Source organism: Salvia miltiorrhiza, chromosome 5 (genome assembly GCF_028751815.1).
Source record: "Salvia miltiorrhiza cultivar Shanhuang (shh) chromosome 5, IMPLAD_Smil_shh, whole genome shotgun sequence".
In the NCBI taxonomy this organism is placed as follows: domain Eukaryota; kingdom Viridiplantae; phylum Streptophyta; class Magnoliopsida; order Lamiales; family Lamiaceae; genus Salvia; species Salvia miltiorrhiza.
In genome coordinates this window covers 56,672,728-56,691,058 of record NC_080391.1, presented here as the reverse complement: position 1 = coordinate 56,691,058, position 18,331 = coordinate 56,672,728, and the positions used below count along the sequence as shown (strand labels likewise).

Genomic DNA, 18,331 nt, shown 5'->3' with positions numbered 1-18,331 from the left:
AAATGGATACCAATAGGGGAAGTGTGTTTTTTTTGTTTCTGCAGAAGTGGAAAAGATGAGAAAAGTTGTCCCTTTCACAAACATTTTAGAATTTCTAAATTATGATTAAATAAGAGAGGAAAAAGAATTAGTTGAAATCCACCATCACAATATTTTTTGGGGTTTATATGATGTTGAAGTTTCTAGTCTTAATCAAGAATTTATTATGAATTTGACTAGTCCAGAATCTTTTTTAAGTTTAGGTGTATTTCACAAGATCACTAATTTAATCCTTTTTATCGTTTTTTTTTTCAATTTAAAAGAGCAGCAATCTATTTTTCATCAAAACTCATCCCACCGTGGGCAGCAATTTAAGACAACTACTATTTGAATCTCAAATTAGATGTTATCGTAAATTAAATTTAAATTTTAATATGTTTCAATAAAATAATCCAATCCTTTTGATTTGTAATATATTCAACTCTAATATTTTGCACGAGTACATATCGTTTCGTTCACCTATCCATCGTGGGCACGCGTTAATGAATTGAGCTAGAAATTAATGCAGTCAAACTAAAGCTTATAAACAGTATACGTCCGACGATAAAATTGACAACACTGAAAGATAAATTAAATAATAAATTCTAAAAACCTTAAATCAATTTGAAGTTTACACGTAAACTCAAACGAACAAATTAAGAGAGAAGAATAGACTTATACAAATCGAAATATTGGGTCATTATTAAAAAATATTTGAAAATTGGAATTTAATTAAGCAATAATGTCCAAAATTTAAATTCGGGTTTAAACATCAAAGAAGCCGATAATGATATTCTGATTCGCGGTCCACGTGGACCTGCAACAAAAGGTATAAGTATGATTTTTCCACGCCCACAATTGAAAGGTCCATCCAATGAGATCCCCCCACGTCATCAAGTTCATGTGGAGCACCCTGAAATCTGCTTCTTCCAGAGCCCTCCCCAAAAACTGGCCCACCAACTCCCACGTTGGGGCGTGCTCCCACGCGCCTCCGCATTCTCGCGTTGGAGCGGTATGCATCGCTCCTTTTCTTTAATTTTTAAACCCCTAAAATATGTATATAAATATAATTTATATTTTCTGAAAATTAATTTCTTGAAATTTCCATGCAATTTTGGTAGTGATTCAGACCGGATCCAGAGTTGCAGAACCGGCCATCTCCACACGAGAAGAGAAGATTTAATCCAAGTTTTTATATATCTCTTTCTCTTTCTATATTTAAACTCGCAGATTTTGGGGGAAACGAGAAAAAAAGGAAATAAATAACTTTCACATTTAATTGCGAGAGATCTTTGGAGAAATGTCGAAATCGCCATGGGGAATCGGCGCATGGGCGGCCGAGGCCGAGAGGGAGGAGGCCGAGCTGAAGGAGGCGGAGGAGAAGGCGGCCGCTGCGGCGGCGGCGGCGCCCGCGGCGAGCTTCCCTAGCCTGAAGGAGGGCGTGAGCACCGCCAAGCAGAAGAAGAAGACCAAGATGACGCTCCAGGAATTCAGGGTCATGCCGTCTCAGGGCCGCGGACTGACGCCGGAGGAAATGCTCCGCCTCCCGACGGGCCCCAAGGAGCGCTCGCCGGAGGAAATGCAGTACGGGAGATTGGGCGGCGGGTTCTCCAATTACGGGTCGCGCGCGGGATCCGGCGGGCCTAATTCGGGCCGGAGGGAGTACGAGGGCCGGAGATCTTACGGGTTCGAGGATGATGGGCGGAGGGGCCCGTCGCAGCAGCAATCTAGGGTTTCTGAGTTCGATCAGCCCTCGCGAGCTGATGAGGTCGATAATTGGGCGTCCATGAAGAAGCAAACCCTACCCGATCACGATTCGCGTGAGCCCCGGGCCGCCGGTAAGTACAGCTCACTTGGGGGAAGTGGCGGTGGCGCGTCGCGGGCCGACGAAGTCGACAATTGGGCGTCTATGAAGAAGCCTGTTTCACAGCCACTGCCGCAGCAGGCTAGATCTTCAGGCTTCGGCTCGGGCTTCTCCAGGCCCGAGACTGATCGTTGGAACCGTAATGAGAGCTTCGGGTCTGGATTCTCCAAGCCCGAGGCGGATCGCTGGACTCGGGGCGAGCAAAATCCCAGCATGAGTGTAATTTCTCCGAAAATTGAGGGCGCGGAGGCGGTGAAGGTTATAAAACCGAACCCTTTTGGGGCGGCGAGGCCGAGGGAGGAAGTGCTGGCGGAGAAAGGTTTGGATTGGAAGAAGCTGGACTTGGAGGTTGCAGAGAAGAAGCACTCGGTTAGTGGTGGGAGTAGGCCCACAAGTTCGCAGTCGAGTAGGCCGGAGACTCCACAGTCGAGCAGGTCGGAGGCCCCTCCTGCACTGGCAGGAACTGGTGGTGAAGCTTTAGTGAGGCCAAAGCCGAAAGTAAATCCGTTTGGGGATGCCAAGCCTAGAGAAGTTCTGCTGGAGGAGAAGGGCTTAGATTGGAAGAAGATTGATCTTAAGTTGGATAGACGTGTGGACAGGTAGTTCATTAATTGTGCAATGCATTTTGTTACCATCATTTCATTTTTAGAAAACATTTTTAGAAAGATTTAATTTCATTTGCTTTGTTACTCAATGCCCATTTTGGTGTGATAAGTGCAAGCATGGAAATTGTTGGGGTTTTTGTAGTTATTCTTGAATTTAAAGATAGGGTTTTGTTTGAGAATGATAATGATAGAGAAGGGACAATTTAATGTTTTTGTTGAACTATGAGAATATTTGGAGAGGTGATATGGTCTCTGTTGTTTCGGATCATAGAGGAATCGACTCACATTTTGATCCTTCTCACGGACAAAATGTTCAATTGCTTTGTTGATTCATTCATTGACATCGGGTAGCGGGAAGTGGGAAATTAGAATAAATGTTTAAATTTGGAAATAAATTGGTGCATCTTATTGAGAATTTGGGACTTTAGTAAAAGATAGAAGGAAGTTAATATACATTTAAAGCTATTGCAATGATTCAGCCTGTTAGGATTATGAGTGTGAAATGAATTTATGTATGAACGCAATGAGAAATGCAACAAATACGAAATATGCTTGGGAAGTGTCTTTATGATGAATAAATGGAAAACTACCATAAATCTTATAATCCATTGAGTGGAGCATTTATTAGATTGGTCATACGAAAGTGCGAATTTGTAAACTAAGTGGAGGTGTGGACAAACATTTGCTTGGTTTCTGCTCTTAAGGAATTAGAAATTCAATACCAATTCAATTTGATTGATTTATAGAGTAAGAGAGATATGTAAGCTAGTGGTGGATGGGATGGAAGTTATCGGCTATAGTTTCAATTAACATAGGATTAGCAAGTGTTTCTAGGTGTCAAAATGTAGGTATGGAATTTAGGTGCAAAGAAAAGGCCTGGAGGAGTGCAATTCATTTGGTTTAGCCCAACTAAGTTCTTGATTTCTGCATAATTCACATCAATTCAGATGAATGCAGAGGTTTCCCTTAAGGCTTCACATTGCCTTTTAAACTCTTGCATCATGTTCTGGTTGGCAACACTAGTAGCTAGCTATATTTGGATGTTATGGTACTTTTACTGTTTTATGTTCTTGATTGTGAATTGTGATATGGGAGAAGTGCTGATAGTGTACTATTTTTGATAGTTTTAAACTGTTTCTAGTATCTTTTTATTCATGCTCTTGTGATAGTACTAAATTGGATAGATTGGTTTTTGTTTAAATTGGCGAAGACGATGTTAGCTTGCTTACCTATAGTGATACTGACAAAAATTGAAATAGTAAAAGCTTTAGCATGGGTACAAGATGCTTTTATTTTTAGCTGAAGAAATGGCATTTTCAGGCCTGAGACAGAAGAAGAGAAGAATTTGAAGGAAGAAATTGAGCAACTGAAAAAGGAATTGCTGCAAAAATCGGGTGAAGAACAAGCTGGTGTGCAAGATCTAATACATAAAAAGGAGCAGGATTTAGAAGTTTTGGTCTCTCAGTTGGATGACAAAGTTCGCTATAGTCAAAGAAACTTTGAGAGGCAAAGTCCTGGAGCTGTTCGGGGTGCTGGCTTTAACGATAGACCTCCTTCTCGAACTGGAGTATATGAGGGTAGATCTGGCTTTCATGATCGACCTCCTTCTGCGCCTGGGCAATATGAGGATCCTAGAGCAGGCTATCAAGAGAGACCTCCGTCTCGTCCAGGTGCATATGAGGATTCAAGAGCTGGCTTTGCTGAGAGACCTCCTTCTAGACCGGGGGCATATGAAGATCCTCAAGCTGGATTTCATGATAGACCTCGTTCGAGGCAGGGAGCCTATGAAGAGGCCAGATCTCCCTATTCTCAGAGATCTTCATTCACAGATGGAGCATATCAAGATCCCAGAGCTCTAGATGGCAATGAGAGACCTCGTTCACGTGGCTCCGTGAACTCATGGGCGAGACCAAGTGACGACAGAAGATATTTTCAAGGAAGTGGAGGCAGGGGATTTTCAGGCAGCAGAGATGTTGAAAGGTACTATCTCTTTAGATTTTTCTGTATTTCATATGTTCTACTATAAACCTTTTGAAGCTTCTTCAAGTTTGCGTTTGCTGATGCTGATTATTAACTAGCTATTTGCAACGAATGATTGTTACACGTGACATTATTGTAACTTCTTCTCACTCGCTTAAGTATGAACTCATATGATCACCGTGTTAGGATAGAAGCCCGTGAGATAGCATACGTGACAATATAACACCACGATTGATCGTTGTGCTTTTGTCATTTGGCAGGTCAGGGTCGAGGTGGTGAATTCCCAGGCCGGATTCTCCGAGGACCCGATTCTTCCAGCCGTCCTTTACATGCTCTCTGACTAGTTAGATGCAATAATACATTGGCACCCCTATTTATCATTTCATGATTTTTGCTGTGAGGAATGGAGCTGGAATATCTTAATTCTGACAACATACAACTCTTGCATTAATTGTTGTTGCATCTTGATGATGTGTAAAATTCTCATTCCCCCCCTTTTTTGTTTTTTGTCTATCTTTTTGTAGTGGGATCAAACTTTCCATCTTCTCCAAAAAAGGGACATTGTAATGCACAACCCTGCCCTGGTTTTTTTTGGTCTTACTATGTGTTTTTACCTCGGAATATATTTGTTTGTTCACACTCTCTTGTGCCTTAAATCCTATGTTGTTTGATGATTCTTACTTTTAACAGGCGCTGTCGTTTCCATTTCCTTCGATCTTCGATGCTAAAAATAGTCAGAAAATCGTGCTGCTATGCTTCTTCGTCTTTGTCTTCTTCTTGTTCTTTGTGATGCAGCAATGCTTGAAATTAGGTTATATGTTTGAACATTGTACAATGATTTTCTTGTTGGAATAAAGGGGCCATTTTGGATGACTTTGTATGTGAGTAAATCTAGCTGAATTTCATTTGGGAAAGTGGTATATGTCGCCATACTGTCAAGCAACATACATACAAATATACATCAAGTGTGATAACTTTCAAAGTGATTATACATTTGCTTCACTTCTATAAATCCAATAATTCAGCTTCAGACAATGCTAAACCCAAGCCCAGCTCTTGGCTCAAACAACTGCATCAGTGTGTAGGGAGAGTTTTTATCTTTTAATTTATTAGTTGTTATTTTGTGCCCAATCCTAACTGTACTGGCATTTATTTAGCCATTTATTCAGGCAATGAAATTTCTACTTTTCCTCCTATCTTACTTTCTCTCTATCTTATCTTAACTCTATCAAAAATAGTAACAGAAGCTGCTCAAGGATGGCATTAGGCCTTCCTAATGATAATATCTTGGCTCTATTGTTCAAAAATAGGCCAAGTTTCAACTATTAGTCAGCAATGAGATCTCAGCCGAAGATTAGTCAACGATAAAGAAGGTCAGCTGTCATTCAAAAAAAAAAAAACTTAGCTCTGACTAGTCTTTAGCCTCATTGATCAACTCCAATAAATAGAAAATTCTAAAAAATCTTGTCAAAAACCACCTCAGATCTCATGGAGTTTAAGGTTTGTGCTTTGCATTTCCTGCTAATAGCTAACATACTTCTTGTGCAAAGCTCAGTTCTTGGCTCAAACAAGTGCAACTTCCCAGCCATCTTCAACTTTGGCGACTCGAATTCAGACACCGGTGGCTTCTCCGCCGCCTTCAGCCCAGTTCCTCCTCCCTATGGAGAAACATTCTTCCACGCCCCGGCTGGCCGTAACAGCGACGGCCGTCTCATCATAGATTTCATAGGTATCTTCTTGATTCTTGAAATCACATGTTTGTGTTGAAAATTTATATGCTTAAGAGTGTTGCTTTTGTCACAGCTGAGAGCCTAGGATTGCCTTATCTCAGTGCTTTTCTTGATTCTGTTGGCTCAAACTTCAGCCATGGGGCCAACTTTGCAACTTCTGCATCAACCATTAGGCCTCAGAACTTGTCCCTCTCCAAGGGGGGCTACAGCCCGATCTCCCTCGACGTGCAGCAAGTCGAGTACTCGGGTTTCGTGGCAAGATCACAAGCTGTGAGAGCAAAAGGTTCCCATTTGCAGCAAGTTTTTTCATGTCCAAGTTGGTCTGTTTTTGCTTCATTTTACAGTTCATTATACTATGCAGGGCTGTCCCTCGATTCGCTTCCGGAGAAGGACTACTTCTCCCGGGCGTTGTACACGTTCGACATAGGCCAGAACGACATCACTGCTGGCTTGGACACCAACTTGACCTTGGAAGAAATCAAGGCACAAGTTCCTGATATGATAGGACAGTTCTCCTCTGTGATCAAGGTATGGTGCATTCTTCTTTTGGTAATGATACCAAGGTGTTGTTCGCGCATTTTTGAGAGGCGAAAATCGTGTTTTTGTGAGGCAGGAAGTCTACAGTTTAGGAGGGAGATCATTCTGGATACACAACACAGCACCATTAGGCTGTCTGACATATGTGCTTGATGCTCTAGCTGCCACAACACCTGAGGTTGATAGGTATGGCTGTCTGATCCCGTACAACGAGGCTTCGCAGCATTTCAACGCGAAGCTACACGAGGCCGTGGTGCAGCTGAGGGAGGAGCTCCCCCTTGCTGCAATCACATATGTTGATATCTACTCAGCCAAGTATGCTCTCATCAGCCAGGCAAAGGAGCTAGGTGATCAGTGCTAAAAACATGCTCTATCATTTGTAGATTTTTCTCGAGTTGTGCTAACTAAAGCTCGTTTCGTGGCAGGATTTGAGGATCCGTTCCGAGCCTGCTGTGGCTACGGAGGGAAGTACAACTACAGCAGGTTTGCGAGATGTGGGAGCAAGAACGGGGCAGGGGACGTGCTGGCCAAGTCGTGCAAGGATCCGTCTGCTTGGATCAGTTGGGACGGGATCCACTTCACTGAGGCGGCTAACGAGTGGATCTTTCACCGGATTGCAGACGGCTCGTTTTCAGACCCTCCGGTGTCGATTGAATCCGCGTGCAGCAGGTGCAGCTGAAGATGATGGCATTAGGCCTTCCTTAGTTGTTCCATTTTGATGTTGTGGTGAATGGAATTAGGCCTTTTCCTACTGTTACATTGATGTGATGAGTTGTTTCTTGTCCAAATTCAGACATCAGTGAAAAAAAATACTAATGTGAAAAATCTCTATTGAGAAATTACATAGTGGAAGAGCTTCAGCAGCTGAAATGGACTAAGCAGAAGTTTTTGTTTTTGATAAATCAACACTTGAAATTTGGAGTCTGAAAAACTAAGTCAAAAGTCAATCTTGCCTTGTTGAAAGTTGAAACCTATATATAGATTGTCTATTTGAAAAAAAGTGGAGTAATAATCTTGAATGCTTCTTTATTTTTATTTTTCTATTTTTATTATTTATTTTTGTTCATTTAGTCCCATTTGAATGCTTCTTATTTTTATTCTTCTCCAATTTGCATTAGTGAACTGAGACATCATACTACAAGACACAACTAAAGACAACCTCAATTTGATTGGACATTGGCCTAATTTAACAACTGTATTTGATGCTATAGTCATCAAATATATTACTGTATTTGTACACGAAATAAGTACTCATATTTCCTTTTTCGTCTGTCTACGAAATAAGTACTCATTTTGCTTTTTGGCAAGTGTATTCCACACAATCTTTTAATTAATACTCTAAAAAAGTAGGACTCTTATTTTATTCACACTATACTCAATATATTTCTTAAAACTCTTGTTATCCATAAATGAGTACTCATTTCGTGGACGGAGAGAGTATTATTATCACCATAAAAATAAAAATAAAAATTTCAGCTTGTCACATGCACAAAATTATTTTATTTCTTGCACTATGCAGCAACAACAACCACATTTCTGTTTCTACTTTTTTGAAAAAAAAAGATACCAAAATCTAAAAAGATAGCTGCATTTGCTAAAAATTTAATGGAGTTGAATGTTTTCACACTTCAATCCCTAGTTGTATCAACTGCGCTAATTCTTCTGTCAAACTCAACAACACTCGGCTACAAAGACTGCAATTTTCCCGCCATTTTCAACTTCGGCGACTCAAATTCCGACACCGGCGGCCTATCGGCGGCGTTCGGCCAAGCTCCTCCACCCAACGGAGCCACATTCTTCCACTCCCCGTCCGGCCGCTACTGCGACGGCCGTCTCCTAATCGATTTCATAGGTCTCTCTCTCTCTCTAAACCTCTCTCTCTCTCTCTCTAGAGTGATATTTAGTTAGTGTGGACTGTGGATTGATTGCATTGCAGCTGAAAGTGTGGGATTGCCTTATCTGAGTGCGTTTCTGGATTCGATTGGAGCGAATTTCAGGCATGGGTGTAATTTCGCGACGGCTGGATCGACGATCAGGCGCCAGAACACAACCATTTGGCAGAGTGGGTACAGCCCCATCTCCCTCGATGTTCAACACCTCCAATTCTCGGATTTTCTAACCAGATCACAAATTTTTCGAAGAAAAGGTATTATTTTCTCATGCATGAGTTGTGCATTTGTAATTTATTCTCTTTTTTTGATGCTTCACTACTATGTTTTTGTGGGGAAGCTTCTTGCAATGGGAGCAGTTTCATTTTGAAGTAGAGAGAGAGAGAGAGGAGTGTGCTGATAAATGGAGTTTGATTCTAAGATTATTTCAAGACACAACATGTTTCTTTATTGATGTAAAAACAAGGGATTTTCTGTGTGTGTGTGTGTGTGTGTGTGAGAGAGAGAGAGAGAGAGATAAGTGTGCTGAAATATGGAGGTTTAAATCAAAATTGATGTCTTGCCTAGGATTATTTCGAGACAGAAGGTGATCATTTTTACTGCACATTAAGGGGGCGTTTACTTTCGATGATTAGCCTAGATAGGCTAGTTCGTTATTTACTAGGATGGATTGGAACTTTGGGATATCCCGAGACCCTTAATAAGTTCTATCGTTTGAGCTAATTTTGTAGATATTCTTCGTTAAAGGGTTGTTTCAGAAGGTGTTGCCGGAGGAGGATGATTTCTCCCGAGCTTTATACACCTTCGACATAGGCCAGAACGATCTCACTGCTGGTTACAAACTCAACTTGTCGACTGAAGAAGTTAAGGCTTATGTTCCTGATGTATTAGGCCAATTATCAGATGTAATTAAGGTAAGAAAACAACCTTAATCCCTCCACGGTTAAGCTTTAACCAACCATCGTTGACAGATGCAAATGATGCTGTTGTTGTTGTTGTTGTTGTTAAACCAGCTAATTTACAGCCAAGGGGGAAGAACATTCTGGATACACAACACGGGGACCGTTGGTTGCTTGCCGTATGTCATGGACAGGTTCTTGGTCACTGCAGCACAGGTTGACAGAAATGGCTGCTCGGCTCCATACAACGACGTCTCACAGCATTTCAACCTCAGACTGAAGGAGCTCGTCTTGCAGCTGAGGGACGAGCTCCCTGCAGCTGCAATCACGTATGTGGATGTCTACACGGTTAAGTACTCTCTCATCAGCCAAGCAAAGAAACTAGGTATATATAACTCTTTTGCTGTTTGTTTCTGCTGAGCTTGTTTCGTGTGTCACTCGTGCTGATGGTGAAATAAAAATGGCAGGATTCGAGAATCCATTCGTTGCTTGCTGCGGCCATGGAGGGAAATACAACTACAATAGGTTCATCAAATGTGGGAGCAAGAAGGTCATCAATGGAACAGAGACTGTTCTTGCTGTTTCTTGCAGGAATCCCTCGACGAGGATCAGCTGGGACGGGACACACTTCACCGAGGCAGCAAACGGGTGGATCTTCGATCAGGTTGTTTCTGGTGTGTTTTCGGACCCTCCCGTCCCGTTGAAGTTTTCTTGTAATAAGATGAGCAGCTCACATAAGTAAGTAGCTGTGAATATCATGTCCTCAGACACAGATCTTCACACATTGTTTCACAATGAATAAAATTCCACATTGCTTGCAGTTTTTCTTTCTTCTTTTAGTAGATGTGAATGAGCATGAAACCTTAAATCTGTCGAAAAAGAACACATTTATAGTATAGATCAGAAGCTACTTAGCAACTACTAAGGATTCATGTTATAATGGTTCAAATCAATGATCATCACAGTTATGTCATCCAAACTACCCCTATCAACAGCAAGATCAGCAAGCTTCTTGCACGCAGCTAGAAGCCGTCTCTCGTTCAAGGCTCTGTTCTCGTTATCTGGGAAACGGGCCTTCATCTTCTTCGTCTGCTTCGCCACTGATATCCTCCTGGACTTGGCCGGAGGGCTTCCATCCCCACCACGTATGCTGGCCATTCTCCGGCCGCTAGGGTGGCTCATCCGTTGCTTCTTCCCACTCGAACACGACTGCATCACGACACCCACTGCTTCCTCATTGCTCACCTATCACCACCATTCACAACACAAAACCAGCTTGATGATGAGCTTCATACACATTCTTGCAGAAAATACATCAAAACCGCGATCTTCACTCACCTCTTCCCAGAGGCCGTCTGACGCCAAGACGAGATACTTCATATCCGGATCCAAGCATACGACCTTCGTGTCAGGCTCCGCCATCACCCAGTCCTTGAGATGAGCATCTCCGATGCTTCTGGACACCGCGAGCGTGCCATGAACCCTCCAAGTTCCGCGATGAATCTCCACATATCCACCCTATTTCTCACACGAACATCAAAATAAGCTACTAATCATTTCAAGATTCACTCAGTTTGAGAAGTAGAAACTACCTTATCCTCTATTCGCCTTCGCTCCTCCTCTCGAGTCGGTCTGTGGTCCGTCGTTAGAGCCTCGGCCGAGCCACCTCCCATACACAGAACTGCTCTGCAGTCACCCAAGTTTGAAACCACCATTTCCCTCCCATCAATCAGTGCAGTCACACAGCAAGCACCACTATCCAACCCCTGCAATTTTCCCACTCATTCATGAAAAAAGACTGAATTTTTCCCATCAAAGAAGAAGAAGAATTACCTGTTTCAAGAATTCCTCATCTGTTTTCAGATAGCCTGCCTTGCATGCTGCTTCTTTCTCTTTATTTTCTGAGATGCTTTCTAACATCTCAAAAATCTTCAGATGCAGATTCTCTTTCACAAATGCTGCTGCCTTGCTTCCTCCATGCCCATCATAAACTCCAAAGAATCTCTACATTTCACAACACTATCACTTTCCAAAATCACACACACACACCAAAAAAATCCAACTTCCTAAGCAATAAACAGAAAAGCAGAAAAAAAAAAATCAAGAATCGATTTTTACGAATACCTTATCACCATTTGCAGAAGCAAAAACCTTGTAGGAATCTTCCATGAACTTCTTCTTACCCTTCAACGAATAAACGCCGACCCCAGAATCGGAATCAGCGAAGCACACGGGATCATCAGATTCCTTAAAAACATCGACGGGAATCTCGGACAATACAGCTGGGATCTCGATCTTGAGCGGCCGCTTTCTCTTCAACGAGCCGCCGCCGCCGGAAATCGGCCCTCCAACGATTTCTGCTGCATCATTCATTTCTTGGCAGATTTTGAGTTTGTCGCAAAATGGGAAAGGCCAAGTTCGGATTTTTGAGCTCATATGAAGGCTGTAACGGCTGGGAATGTGGGGTGGGGTCGAAGAATTAGCTTTTTTTGTGGGAGTTTTTAAGGTTTGGCTTTGATAAAGTCAGAGGTGATTGGTCGGAACTTTGAATGTTTGTTACAGAGCCGTTGGGGATTATGTCAAAGCTATTCAATATACGTAGTAAATTATACATCCATTCGTTCTAATTTAATACCCCTTCCTCCCATCTATCTTGAACCAATTTTTGATTTGAGCGTCTCACCTATCTTGAGATATTTTTTTATTTTACAAAAATTTTACCCTTTATTCATTTTTTCACCTATATACAAAGTATTTTTTTAATTCTCGTGTCAAAAAAAATCTCCAGATAATAAGCTTTGGATACAATTTTTTAAAAATAAATAGTTTATAATAAAATAAAATAGTTAAGTGTTTTTTAAGATTATGCTTATTACAAAAGTAAGAAAAATAAATGAAGGTATTCCTTTTTTTTTATGACATATTGATTTATTGGTTTTTGTATATTATTTTTAGAATGTAAAATTCAATTTGAATTATGAACTACAATCTTTTTCTATATAATTTACAGTTATCATACATTTGTATATTAAATTTTTGTAAATATAATATATATTTTATATATTATACATAATACATTTGTATGAAGCACAGTCTGTTGGTAAGACGCTTCCCCTCCAACCAATAGGTTGGGGGTTCGAGTCACCTTAGGAGCTAGAGTGTGAGTGGATTTTTTCCTTTTTTTGGTTGTATCAAATTTAAAAAAAAAAAAAAAAAAAACACTCTCTCTGTTCCAATTCAATATGTCATGATGATTACGTACGAATATTAAAAGAATAAATAATTTATAATAAAATAATAGAAAAAAAAACAATTTTTAGAAGGTTTATTTATCAAAAATATGAGAAAGAATGAAAATAATATTTTTTAAATGAAAAAATAGATACTCATAAACCACAATATTATTTAGGGTTAAGTATCAGATTAGCCCCTAAGGCGGAGGCCCCTATGGCATTGGGCCCCTTATGGCAAGGGGTGTGTCAAATAAGCCCCTATGGTAATTAAAATCGAACAAAATCACCCTTAGCCCTAACGGTGAGTTAACAGCCGTTAACTATTTAAAAAAAAAAAAAAATCTTTGTCTACCATGTGTTCGACGAAATGACTGAGACTCGTCAATTCGCCGCAGCTCAGCCTCCTTAATCCGGAGCCGCCGTTACCGCCACCACCGCTGCCGTCGTAGCCCCCGCTTCCTCCACCACCACTTCCGCCACCACCGCTGCCGTCGGAGTGAGCCTTAACTCATAACTCAGAGCGACGACTTTTGAGTTTTCACATCACATAAATTTCAAGCTTGCTCTGTTTGCATCACAACTTGTTTTCCTTTTATGTTTTGTTTTCTCGAAAAAGCAAGAAATCCAAAGTCAAAAAAAGGGCAAGTCAATGGCCGAAAACGAATCCCCGCCGGCGGCGTCGACGACGGCCCCGATGACTCTGCTGTCGGGCTTCTTCCCCGAGAATGACCCCGACATCTACTGTCGTTCGTTTTCCCAGCTTCTCATGCCCAGCTTCGGCCAGCCGGCTGACTTTATGTTCCAGCAGAATAGGCCGGCGGGGTTGGTGGTGTCGCCGCCGCTGGCAATGCTCATGGTTCCGCCCGGTTTGAGCCCCGCTAGCTTGTTAGTAAATGTTTATTGGAACTCTCGAGTCATGGTTATGATTGGTGATCGAGGAAAAAGGTTTTAGTTGACTTAAATTTAGCAATATTGCCTTCTCTTGAGACGACTATATATATATATATATATAGATATTGGTTTCACTTTCAAGTTTGAACTTTGACAAGCAATTTTAGTATAAATCTATGCTTCATTTTCATGGCATCGTATCTGCATGCTATATATATGTATGCAGAATTGTCTTACAAAGGAAATTACTAAATGTTTCCTTTTCACACTTGATTCTTTCCACACTTTGATCCATTTCTAGTGTAACATTATTCTAACTTGCTCCTATGTTCCTCATACGACTTCCACCACTTTAATGCTATTCCAATCACTCGACATCCTCCGCGCCGTGGTGGCGGAAGTGGTGGTGGAGGAAGCGGGGGCTACGACGGCAGCGGTGGTGGCGGTAACGGCGGCTCCGGATTAAGGAGGCTGAGCTGCGGCGAGTTGACGAGTCTCAGTCATTTCGTCGAACACATGGTAGACAAAGATTTTTTTTTTTTTTAATAGTTAACGGCTGTTAACTCACTGTTAGGGCTAAGGGTGATTTTGTTCGATTTTAATTACCATAGGGGCTTATTTGACACACCCCTTGCCATAAGGGGCCCAATGACATAGGGGCCTCCACCTTAGGGGCTAATCTGATACTTAACCCTATTATTTATTCTAAATAATGAACTGTGTATTATTATACTTTATCAACCCGCTACCCACTAGGCGAAAAAGAAAAAGAAAAAAAAAAGCAGAAACGAAAAAAAAAAAAAAAAAGCAGAAAAGAAAAGGAAAGCAGATATTTGGAGAGATTAAATAGAGAAGAGGAACATAAACCCTAATTCTGCTTCCAGCCACTCAATTCTCACACTCCTCCCCCTCTCTAAAACCCTACTTCCCAACCTCCGAAATCCCAACGCCTCAAATTTCGCTTCACTCTTACTTTTCGGATTATCGGAGCAAAACCATGGATGTAGAAAACAACGTCGATGCGAATGCCAGCGGAAGCTTGGCCGCCACAAAGATCAGGTTCCAATACGATGAGGACGAAGAAGCTGAAACCATCGAGCAAGTAGCTGCCGAGAGCTCGAATCTTGATGAGGATTCCACCATGTGCGAGCGGGAGGAATCCTTGGTCACTGGGGATGATAAGACCAGCGCTGATTACTACTTCGATTCCTACTCGCACTTTGGTAATTATTTCGTGTTTTTGAGCTCGTATTCCCTTGAAAGATTGCATCTTTTTCGCTATTTTCTTTGTGTGAATTGGTAAAATTTGGGGGTAATAGTTCCGTTTAGTTTTTGTTTTTTTTTTATTTGCAGTGGTAATTGATGATAAAAGAACTCATAATTGGTTGTTTTTGTAATTTTTTGCAGGCATTCATGAAGTAAGTATCAAAATTTGGAAGTAAAGCTGTTGGCCTTACAGTTTTGTTACCTGTGGAAGGCATTCTCTTTATGTTCTTCACGGCTTTACAATATGATTTATAACTTGTTGAATGCAGGAAATGTTGAAGGATGTGATTAGAACAAAGACATACCAAAATGTGATTTATAAGAATTCGTTCCTTTTCAAAGACAAAATAGTTCTTGATGTAGGTGCTGGGACTGGAATACTGTCACTTTTTTGTGCCAAAGTTGGCGCTAAACATGTTTATGCGGTAATGAAGCCAATCTAATCTTATCCTTTATTACAAGTAGTTGGCGTTTTTGTTTGTCGTATATCTACAGTTTATGTTGGCTTAATTGCAATGAATATGTGAATCTGGTCTCTTACATTCCTATCACTTTTTGTATCTCTTATGTTGACTCAATTGCAGGGGATGGTTATGGTAGAACTGATTGGTTAACAGAAAAATAGGAAAAGCCAATTAAAATCTGTGTTTTGGGCTTCTTTGAAAGTGAATATCTGATTATGTGCATGTGTTTTTCAGGTGGAATGCTCCAGCATGGCCAATACGGCTGAGGAGATTGTAAAGCTAAATGGATATTCAAATGGTAATGCTCTTTTGGTGTATAATAATTTGTGAAATCTGTGGCATTATTCCGTTATACCTTGCCTATTTTGTTGTTTCAGTTGTAACTGTTCTTAAGGGGAAGATTGAGGAGATTGAGCTTCCAGTTGCTCAAGTTGATGTTATCATTTCTGAGTGGATGGGGTATTTTTTGGTATATGAGAACATGTTGGACACAGTGCTTTATGCTCGTGACAAGTGGCTAGTAAGTTGTATTTCGATTCCCATCTATATAGGCCAACGATGTTGGTGGATATAGACCAGTTTTGTACAATGTTTTACGTTTTCATGCATTCTATTTGCAGGCCAAAGATGGAATTGTATTGCCGGACAAAGCCTCTCTTCATTTGACTGCAATTGAAGATGCCGACTACAAGGAAGACAAGATTGAATGTGAGCTTTAGAGAACATATTTTACTCCCTTTATCGGTTTCTTTCTATTCGTGGTGCTAAACTTTCTGTTCTGCGTGTTCACTCTGTTGCAGTTTGGAATAATGTATACGGGTTTAACATGAGCTGCATTAGAAAGCAAGCCATAGCAGAACCCCTTGTAGACACCGTTGAACAGAATCAGATTGTTACCAACTGCCAAATGCTCAAGGTTGGAGCTTCCTTTCGATTGTTTAATCCTTTCTTGAGGTTATGCTCTACATTCCTAAATTCTTTGCATTCATGATTTCAGACCATGGACATTTCAAAGATGGATTCAGTAGATGCTTCTTTCACTGCCCCCTTCAAGCTCGTGGCTGAACGAGATGACTACATCCATGCCCTGGTCGCTTACTTTGACGTTTCTTTTACCAAGTGTCATAAATTGATGGGCTTCTCTACAGGTATATCTCTACATGTTCAAAGCTTTTCATGAATCTTAGGATATCATATACTGATTAGAGCTCTGCTGGCTTACTTATCTGAACTAGAACAGTAACTCTACTTATCTGAACAAGAAATTCTTAATCATACTGTAACTCCTCCATTATAAAGGGCCAAAGTCCCGTGCGACTCACTGGAAACAGACGGTCTTATACCTAGAAGACGTGCTCAGCATTTGTAAAGGGGAGACATTGACGGGGACCATGACTGTGGCGCCTAATAAGAAGAATCCTCGCGACGTGGATATAACCATTAAGTATTCACTAAATGGGCAGCACTGCCAGGCTACAAGAACTCAACATTATAGAATGCGCTGATCTCTTGTGTGTTGTCTTTTCCCTTGCGCTGCTCATTCTATTGGGATCTTTGTGTAACATTACAGTAGGATTTGAATCCTATTTATATTGGAATTTGGATATTATTAATTTTGTTGTCTTGGTTTTTGCTTAGCTCCTCTTATAACATTGTGGCATGGAGTTTGAATTGTTGAGATTTCTCATCATTAAATAATTCATGCGTAAGCACAAGTCGATGAGCATCCAAATTGGCATTTTGGTCTGAATTTTGGTTTTGTTTGTTTTTTTTTTTTTTTTGGTTTTGCTTAGAGTAATTTTGTTTGCCTCAAAATCTCTGCTTGCCTTCCCACCTTTCTTACTGATTCCACAAGCTTCTTTGGGTCCATACTTCCCTTCACAATAACATGGAATAAATATCAAAATAACAATTTTAAAAACATTTTCGAAATAGTTTAAATAAAAAAACATCTTCGAAATAATTAATTATATATTTATATGTTCTTTTTGAAGCGAACATAACATATTAATAATTAATAAGGGAAATGAATCAAAAAAATAATTAATAAGGGAAAGATGTATATATGCTTACGAAGTTATAAGTTCGAAATCCACAGATGTGATCCTTTGTCCCATTATTTTGTGTGTATCACTATGTACCATTCTTAATTTATCTATTTTATAATTATTTTTTATAAAAATGAAAAATATTATTATATTATGAACTCTATCACTAAAAATTAAAATTTTAAAAAATTATATACCCTAACTTTGAATTAATAAACCCAAATAATCAATTATTAATTCAAATAAATATAAAAAAATAGCTATAAACCCTAGTTGGATGAGTGAACTCTTGTTAATTATTTCTTTTATAATATTAAAGCATAATAAATTAAATTTGAAGAAAATATAATTAAAAATTATAATAAATTAAGAGTGACACATGATGGTACACACAAAATAGTGGAACAGAGGATCCCATGTGTGAAATCCACCTATCCAATCTAAAGCAAATAATACTTGATTCAATTAATATGAGTCGTGTGGGTTCATGATTAATTGATTATTATTATTATTCAAAAAAAAAATTACGCCTGATCAATATTTACCAATATTACTTTGTCACTTTATCAAACAATTGCTTCAACAATCACAAATTATATTTTATATACTTCCTACAAAAACAATGCAAAATCAAATCTCATACGTCCGCCTTCATCGATCCCATCAAATTAGCCCACTTTTATTTTTCACATATATTTAAAAAAATACATTTAATATTATGCAAAAATTATAATTATTCTATTTTACCCTTATTTATTAATTATTCCACATTAATTTCACAAAATACTAAATATTATTTTATTAAAAGAATTTAATACAATTCAAATTAATTAAGAAATAAAACTAATTTCGTGGGATGGAGGATTTTTTTTTTTGTTGGACGGAGAGGGTTATTATTAGTGTTCTT

At 39.9% G+C, this 18,331-nt stretch overlaps 5 protein-coding genes across 7 annotated transcripts; 4 read left to right on the top strand and 1 right to left on the bottom strand.

Annotated features, from left to right (window-relative positions):
• The first annotated feature begins 1,091 nt into the window (after positions 1–1,091).
• LOC131025346 (eukaryotic translation initiation factor 4B2-like) lies at positions 1,092–5,104 on the top strand. The gene is made up of 3 exons (XM_057955075.1): positions 1,092–2,481; positions 3,808–4,467; positions 4,728–5,104. The coding sequence occupies exons 1-3, from the start codon at positions 1,319–1,321 to the stop codon at positions 4,744–4,746; spliced, it is 1,842 nt and encodes a 613-aa protein (XP_057811058.1). The 5' UTR covers positions 1,092–1,318; the 3' UTR covers positions 4,747–5,104.
• A 724-nt stretch (positions 5,105–5,828) lies between these two features.
• Positions 5,829–7,697, top strand: LOC131025347 (GDSL esterase/lipase At3g26430-like). 2 transcript variants are annotated; one of them, XM_057955077.1, is made up of 5 exons: positions 5,829–6,196; positions 6,271–6,480; positions 6,559–6,725; positions 6,811–7,081; positions 7,160–7,697. In XM_057955077.1, exons 1-5 carry the CDS (start codon positions 5,956–5,958, stop codon positions 7,411–7,413), a joined length of 1,143 nt encoding a protein of 380 aa, XP_057811060.1. In that variant the 5' UTR covers positions 5,829–5,955; the 3' UTR covers positions 7,414–7,697. The 2 variants fall into 2 exon arrangements, with proteins under 2 accessions (XP_057811060.1, XP_057811059.1); XM_057955076.1 differs by having other exon boundaries at positions 5,883–6,196; positions 6,271–6,725.
• Positions 7,698–8,175: 478 nt separating this feature from the next.
• On the top strand, positions 8,176–10,342 carry LOC131025343 (GDSL esterase/lipase At3g26430-like). The gene is made up of 5 exons (XM_057955073.1): positions 8,176–8,586; positions 8,671–8,880; positions 9,371–9,537; positions 9,637–9,907; positions 9,990–10,342. Exons 1-5 carry the CDS (start codon positions 8,340–8,342, stop codon positions 10,262–10,264), a joined length of 1,170 nt encoding a protein of 389 aa, XP_057811056.1. The 5' UTR covers positions 8,176–8,339; the 3' UTR covers positions 10,265–10,342.
• Positions 10,343–10,392: 50 nt separating this feature from the next.
• LOC131025345 (probable protein phosphatase 2C 14) lies at positions 10,393–12,094 on the bottom strand. The gene is made up of 5 exons (XM_057955074.1): positions 11,647–12,094; positions 11,356–11,526; positions 11,115–11,288; positions 10,861–11,040; positions 10,393–10,767 (listed from the first exon to the last, which is right to left on the bottom strand). Exons 1-5 carry the CDS (start codon positions 11,956–11,958, stop codon positions 10,444–10,446), a joined length of 1,161 nt encoding a protein of 386 aa, XP_057811057.1. The 5' UTR covers positions 11,959–12,094; the 3' UTR covers positions 10,393–10,443.
• A 2,306-nt stretch (positions 12,095–14,400) lies between these two features.
• Positions 14,401–16,996, top strand: LOC131025342 (probable protein arginine N-methyltransferase 1). Of its 2 annotated transcripts, XM_057955071.1 has the most exons (9): positions 14,493–14,869; positions 15,054–15,064; positions 15,182–15,337; positions 15,611–15,674; positions 15,754–15,896; positions 15,997–16,084; positions 16,177–16,292; positions 16,374–16,524; positions 16,676–16,996. In XM_057955071.1, exons 1-9 carry the CDS (start codon positions 14,644–14,646, stop codon positions 16,879–16,881), a joined length of 1,161 nt encoding a protein of 386 aa, XP_057811054.1. In that variant the 5' UTR covers positions 14,493–14,643; the 3' UTR covers positions 16,882–16,996. The 2 variants fall into 2 exon arrangements, with proteins under 2 accessions (XP_057811055.1, XP_057811054.1); XM_057955072.1 differs by lacking the exon at positions 15,054–15,064 and having other exon boundaries at positions 14,401–14,880.
• Positions 16,997–18,331: the final 1,335 nt, after the last annotated feature.